General features: G+C 45.0%; 1 protein-coding gene across 1 annotated transcript; it reads right to left on the bottom strand.

Annotated features, from left to right (window-relative positions):
* Positions 1-2,629: 2,629 nt before the first annotated feature.
* LOC119886528 (major histocompatibility complex class I-related gene protein-like) lies at positions 2,630-3,873 on the bottom strand. The gene has a single exon (XM_038697333.1). It carries the CDS (start codon positions 3,864-3,866, stop codon positions 2,670-2,672), a length of 1,197 nt encoding a protein of 398 aa, XP_038553261.1. The 5' UTR covers positions 3,867-3,873; the 3' UTR covers positions 2,630-2,669.
* Positions 3,874-7,819: the final 3,946 nt, after the last annotated feature.

Raw genomic sequence — 7,819 nt, 5'->3', positions numbered from 1 at the left:
GCTGCGGTCCTCAATCCGTCTTCAGACTGACACCAGTAGAAGCCAGTGTCAGATGGGTAGAGATCGTTGATTATACACGAGGATCCGACTTGTACTCCCCACCCGGGTTTACACTCCTCATTTACATCATACGAAGTATTCCGTTTCAGGGTCCATTTTCCGTGAGACGCATCGGTTATTATACAAGTGAATGTGACATTCTCATAGCGAAAGAAATGTAACCTGTCCGGGTACAGACGTATTCCTAGGATTAAAACCAACAACAAATATAAGGAGTTATACGATGAACATCCGACAATATGTAACACACAGAATGGTACAGACGTATTCCTAGGATTAAAAACCAACAACAAATATAAGGAGTTATACGATGAACATCCGACAATATGTAACACACAGAATAACATACAAACATCGTGCACCTGCGGGTGTGAAGGGGTTCTTATCCGATGTGAAAGTGTGTACACCCATAAGATGTACGAGTAGCACAAGAGAAAGCAATGTGTTCATTGTGATACAGTGGGTACATCTGACTCGCGAATGCTTAGGTGTCAGCTGTGCATATATAGCCATGCGGGGCACCAGAGTCACTCCCACACAGATGATTTAAGGAAAGTACAGCCTTTATAGCGCATTGCGAGCAAACTCTAGTTACAGCGTACGCGCGCTCCGTGGGTTATCACAAAGATCTCTTAGCCTTATTAATGTTACATAAACGTATGCGGATAGTGGATAGATACAACACTCGAGTCAGCCCCAGGATGATGTCCGAGGACGGTTACTGGTGGTTCCATGGGAAATATGACTGGTTGATGATCGCTGTACCCATAATGGCCGTGTTCGGGTTGTTGATAGTATCGTATAGACTCTGTAGCGTACGCGCGTCGCGTATTTACAAACCCTGTGCCCATCTGGTCTACCCGTCCTTATACCAACCCGTATACGGACCCACTACCTGTGATAGTAAAGACTGTCTTGCCAGGAAAGGTTTAAAGATAAACGACACCTGTGTCCAAGTTACAAAAAACGAAGGATCGGATGATACGAGCGCAGAACGAAACGGTACACGATTCCGCTACTCGCGTATAATAACAGCTTCCCGCACTTGCGGTATGTGTACATGTCATTAAATAAACCTTTCTGTACTTCACAGGCTCTGGTGCAGCAGTTGAATGAATCCCCGCGAGAGGCCCTCGGTTCGAGCGCATATGATGGTCTGGTGCAGCGGTTGAATGAATCCCACAAGAAGCCCTGAGTTCGAGCGCATAGGCATCTCTGCAAGTTCATAGCTACCGATCATCACTGTAATGTTTGCAATGTTCATTCAGAATGATACACAGGAGACCGTATCATGTGCATATGTATACTTTTAATTGAGTGTGATAATACAATCTGAAGGGGTTCTGTACATGTCAGAAATAAAATGTCAAACATTTTCAATACATGTGTATGCTTGCGTGAGTCTCCAAGTCTACATACACCATATGAGATTATCACACAACTCAGACATGGTCCTTGGTTATACTATCAAAGGTTTATTCAAAGGTTTATTCAAAGCTTGACAGTGTATTGGGGTGACCATAATCGCATAATCACTTAATAATCACACCATGCACATCGAAGCCCCCTTCCCGTATGTGTGAATGCACGCTGTTAAGATATCAAGGGCCCGTTTGGCAGCATCGGTCTTCGCGCACTTGTTGGAGGATCCTGTACCTAAAACACACAACGGTTCCGTTAGCATAGAACACACATAGTTCTACTGAATGTGAGACAAACACATAGTGCGTACATACCATATACAGTGAAGGTCCATAGCTTTGACCTGATGTGACAAATCAGAATATGTGCTTCATTCTGACTTCGGTCGCTATACTCGGGTAAAGGCCAACCGTTCTTCTGACAGAGTTCCTATAAAACAACTTGCGTAAATACACATATATACTATACACACACACACACACACACACACACACACACACACACACACCTCAAAAGAGGGCATATTCACCTGAAGCTCTCCCATAACATTTTCACGAAACACGGGCCGATCCTCCGGTTCTACATTCAGCTCCAGAGTATTCATCAGCTCTCGCGCAGCATTGTTTTTCGCATGCTTCTTGGACACCCCCGTGCCTGTAGATACGCAGAACAGACCCTCGTTCTGTATAGCTACATCGATCGTGAAGAGGGGATTGTGAGCCGGTCCTTGCGAACGTACATTATCATACCGTACAATGTAGTTATTGGCATCAGCGTACTCCTTCAATTTAGCACAGTACGCCATTACACTAGCGTGTTGCAGTGTCTCCGTGTTGCAACCTCTAAGTCAAAGTGCGTCTAAGTCTTGTTACAAGTAATCGGTGTTTAAATATCTTGAGGGGTGTGTCGGTAACGTATGTGTCATAAAGTATTATTCCTTTCGTTTACTAGAATGGAAAGCTTAACCCCCGGCTTCCGAACGTGGATATGCGTGACATTGTACACACCGAGCGGTTTTTCGATCGTAGCAGGACACCTTTAAGCGCACCATATTGGCTCGCAATTGTATAAGAAAACACACACTGAGATTCTCCGTGGTACGATTTATTAAATCAACCATTTCACAGAAATCAACCATTTCATAGAAACCAAACATTATACATACAGCGGGTGGGATACGAGTTCAACTATACAGACATGGTCAAACAGCTACAGCCGTTGAGAGGTCTATCCGATCCGGTGTCATCTGTGACTGAACCGTGTACCTTTACGACTCCGCCACTGACAGCAACAGAGACAGTATTCATAGACACATTTCTGGATGCGTTGGTTCCACTCATACATCTAAGAAATGAACATTTTGTGTACACGATAATCAGCACTGCTCCCATTGCGATCAGTCCAATAGAGACAAATACTCCAGCGATGACAAGTCCGTGTATTACAAATCCTCGTTTCCCATGCACAGGATATAGTTCACGGTCCCATTGCTTCTCAACATGTAACCCAGATGCACGCTGAATGACTTCACAGGTGTAGATATCCGTGTCACTACTTAAGAGTTCCACATAGTCTCTTCGCTGAAAAGTGTCATCGTCATTTGGTCGCACGCCGAAGGTTAACACTCCGTCTTCCTTATACAAAACGCGCCCGTTTTTCTTAATGTTCAGGGTGATGTCTTTTGAGTAGAGACCTGTGACCAGGCACGTTAACGTGATCCTGGTCTCGTCTATACTCTTTGGGAATACAAACACGTCAGGCGGAGACGCTGTCTCTAGCTGCTTTTGGTTATACTTGACAAAAATATTCAACCAATCCATACACTCTTTCATCAGGTAGCCTTTGGTGTATTCGTTCAGTGTGTTGACCCCGTCCCACTTCCTCTTAGTAGGCTGGGCCGCTTCGATCCCCGAGACCCAGACCTCTTGTGTGCAATCGAATGCTATGAAATCATAGCCATCGTAGCTATACGTGTCTACCGCACTCCGGAATGTCAGGGTTCCATTAGCCTCTTTCTCACCCACACATCCGTGCATCCATTGAAGAACATGTACGTTGGAGTCATTAACTCGCGTTCGTTGCATCAGGATCTCTATGTTCACTTTGAACCACTGTTGTTTGCTCACACGGGACTGTGTTCCTCTTATCCAGTAGCTTGGATCTAATTTATCTTTCATCCAGTTCTGTTTTGGAACCTTCTGATTGTGTTCACTGTCATAATAGTCGATCAGCATTCCGTCCAGTTGACCCATAGCTGTGAACTCGTGGATACTCGGGAGTCCGCTGGGTTTGGAGAGACCCGTGTATATGTAATAAAGGGAATGTCTCTCACTGTTTACTATCAATCCGGTCCATAACAGGATCACAGCCACGAAGAGAAACATTTCGTCTCAATGCAATTACTCTACGCAGCAGACTGGGGTCTCTAATCTATATGAGCCAAGGGTTAATCACTCTTCTTGCTAAGTGCAGCGCTGATCCTTTACGTGTAATCCTTCAAAGGCCTCTAGCTTTTATACAAGAGCTCGCCTGTTTGTCTCTTTGGGTACAAGGTTGTTATGAAATAATGAAGGACTCGAGCTTCAGAAAACGTGACTACGAATGTGTAAAACCCATGGCTTCTGTAACAGTGATTAGCAGGGAAACGCAGAGCCCTGCTGTAACTCTGGTTCACCGATCTCGGGGTTTTCAGTACGTGTCAGGGAAAACGCAGAGCCCTGCTGTAACTCTGGTTCACCGATCTCGGGGTTTTCAGTACGTGTCAGGGAAAACGCAGAGCCCTGCTGTAACTCTGGTTCACCGATCTCGGGGTTTTCAGTACGTGTCAGGGAAAACGCAGAGCCCTGCTGTAACTCTGGTTCACCGATCTCGGGGTTTTCAGTACGTGTCAGGGAAAACGCAGAGCCCTGCTGTAACTCTGGTTCACCGATCTCGGGGTTTTCAGTACGTGTCAGGGAAAAACGCAGAGCCCTGCTGTACACTTGAATGAAGGGGAGTGTAAGATGTGTCAGGTCAGCATATGTACATGTTCATTTGCCAGAGAGCTCTGAATGTGACCTACTTCTTATAATCTATATGGAACACAGGTTAATTACTCAGTCTCGGAATAAGACGGGTAATCCTTCAATTTAATCTAAAGGGCTGCATTTCGTTATTACCTGCTACTCAAAGCCTCAAGTGTGCACATATATAAACGCGTCCTTGTGTTTCAGTGTCCAGTGTATGCAGGCTTGGTGTGAACGTTTAGTGGACTCCGTATACGGGAGAATATACAATATTGTGTAAAGACTGTGTAGAGGGAATGACCTTCGTGACAGTGATCGTTAGATGGAATCAAACACCGAAAAAGACGAATTTCGGATTGCACGCAAAACGATGGTATATTGGACATTGGAATCAACGTAATCTGTATCTGACCCATGCCTCGATACAGGTTTCGCAGGACAGTAACGGTGATGAGGTTGAACATTTCCTAAACACCGCAAAAGGTGTTCTCGCGGATAGTGTTATGGAACGGGAATCCTTTGACGTATTGTTGCGGGACCACACACTCTGGCTCCCTATGAGTAAATATAGTATCACGTATACTGACATGTCACATAGATCAAGTTTCGTACAACACATTTTGGATATACATAACCTACTCGAAAACAACGGGTGGACAACTTGTGACCCACCGAGGAATTCAGTCAGTGTGACTGCGGTTAAACTCTCCTGTGAACACGTGAGTTATCTACGAGATACTGTGCAAGTCAATATCCCATGTTCTGCCAGTCAATGATCTAGGTGTATGTTTCTGCATTCTTTACAGACCCCCCACGATGTTACCGTGATAGTACCTATGGTGGGATCTAAGGATAAACTGATCAAGATACGATGTGAAGAGTCTCAATCGCTTTACGAACTTTTACAGAGATACAACGTGACCTGTTTCGAACTGTGGAACAGTCATGTATCTCTGTCGAGTAAAGCTCCGTGTACTGCACTGCTAGACTACAATATCACACTTGTATACGCGACACTCTCAGTTCCCGAAGAAATGCGTGCAGGGCCACCGCCACTGTATCATAAAATGAAGCGTATTAAGGTAAAGGCCCGAGAGAGCGCGATGAAATCTCGGTATGTCGGGAGCACTTTGCGCAGGGCCCGGGACATGGGAGAGGGTGAGATTTCTGTAGTTTTATACTATAGTGATCCACGTGTCACAGTCGCAGACCTAATCCGCGGAGACGGGAGGTTTAGCGCACAGGCGCGTGTGTCGCCAGACATGGGCGATACTCCTGTGGTGGACGTTGGACCCGAGAACGATTTCGTCATTACCGGTAACGTACCCATCCTTGTATTATATACATGTATTGTGTGTTAACACAATCTAATTCCCGTGTTATGTACAAAGGTCAAGTGTTCGGTATTTAGATCCGGTGCACGTATCTTGTACATTTCTCCGGTGTACGTTGCCCAGAATGTACGAAGGTGAGCATTACACTTTCAAAGATTTATTTCTGACATGCTTGTGTGTAAAGTGTATTAACTACCCGTGATGCTATAGCGTTATGATTGTGATTGTCCAACCCTGTATGATGTGAAAGTTAGCCTGTCTGTGTATGTAATAAACAGAGACATGTGTACATTCAGATGTTCGACTCCTCTTTATTATACACAAAAACATGGTATGTATGAACCGTGTGTACATTCAGATGTGTGTCCCCTCTTTATTATACACAACTCATGGTATGTATGACTGACTCTCAGTTATTTATTAGATACACTATTATTGGACACAAAAGAAAGCAGGGGATTCAGTTATTAGACACAAACCCATCCGGGTGTCCAAATGAGAGAGACTCTTAAGCATGCTGCTGTCTATCGGCTAACACGATACTAGCTGTATCAATAACCGGTATAGCGGTATCCCGCTTTTCTATCTGTGCGAATGGGAGCGTTTCAGGTTTTACACGTAATACCATGGAAATGTTACAGGTGTACCTATCATTATCGTGTAACACAGCCAGTATATAGTATTGCTCGTCCGTGTTTATAAGTACATATAATCGATTTGTCATATATTCAACTCCGTAAAGTTCACCTTTACGGTGTCCCATCGTGTATACATATAGTGCACAGCGAAAGGTGCGTGTCATGCTCGTGAGATTAGCGCTGGTACATTCCTTAATCCCGTTACAAGTGCACTTGTTGTCCTCCACATCAACCTGTAGGACCCCTCGTAACTGTTCCAGAGGGTTCGGGTTCGCAAGTTTGATTAATTTAACGTCCTTTGTACAATCAAATGCGCTCCCTATGCATACAGGAATGCTCAGTGTTTCAGGCTTCACTGTGAAAAGATCACAAATGTTATTATCATGCCTATGAGCCTCGATATCCTCGGGTGTCCTATCCACAGTACATAGCCCGATTGACCCGGTTGCACAAGTACCGTGTTCACCAGCATCCGACTCGTATTTCGGATTGACATTTTCCTGTGTCACGGAATCGGTCGGGGGCTCGTTAGGTGTCCTATCCACAGTACATAGCCCGATTGACCCGGTTGCACAAGTACCGTGTTCACCAGCATCCGACTCGTATTTCGGATTGACATTTTCCTGTGTCACGGAATCGGTCGGGGGCTCGTTGGGCTCTATTTTTAACGAGCCATCAGAACTAACGCGAGCTTTCCGGTACTTTGGATGAGCTGTAGCTATATGTCGTTTTCTATTTGTGGATGTTTCCATAGGTCGATCTTCCATAGCCTCTAAGGTGTTATATATTTCGTGTTCATACAGTGTAAACACCTGTCCTACCCGATCCATGGTATCCATCGTGTGAACACGCTCTACTTTCGACAAGGAAGTTGCGAGAGTACATGTATTTCTGATCAACGAACTGAGTCTCTCGATGGATAGATCTAAAGCTCCATACACACCAGTAGCCACTTGGGTGAACGAAGCATTTTCTAGCCCAAATAACTCTTCCATCACGCGCATAAACCCCTTGTTAGATTGTGACAGTTCGCAATTGAGCCGATTTAACTCCGTTACGGTGTGATCGTATTGTGATATCTGAGACTGTAACTCTACCAACTCACCCGTTTGCTTGGACACGCAGCTCTCATACTCAGTCAATTTAATTTGCGCTTTACCCATACGGTCACGAACGTCCTCATATTCGCCTATTACGGACTCGTGTTCGCGTGTGATCTGTTCGAGCTGGGATTGCAATGTACAAACCTGATTATCACGTTCCTTTCGATACGTATCACCCACATCGGTTAGATGTCTCAGTTCACTCTGATAACGTTCGTTCTCTTTCGCTAAGACCGCGTTCCGCTCGTGTACCGATT

The sequence above is a fragment of the Micropterus salmoides genome, unplaced genomic scaffold (assembly GCF_014851395.1).
Source record: "Micropterus salmoides isolate LMB-PRFRI ecotype aquatic unplaced genomic scaffold, ASM1485139v1 Ms_hic_scaffold_4, whole genome shotgun sequence".
In the NCBI taxonomy this organism is placed as follows: Eukaryota; Metazoa; Chordata; class Actinopteri; order Centrarchiformes; family Centrarchidae; genus Micropterus; species Micropterus salmoides.
This window is presented reverse-complemented; position numbering and strand designations above follow the sequence as displayed.

Excerpts from the sequence above, each read along its gene's own strand:
- LOC119886528 (XM_038697333.1), bottom strand. The coding sequence starts at position 3,866 with ATGTTTCTCTTCGTGGCTGTGATCCTGTTATGGACCGGATTGATAGTA.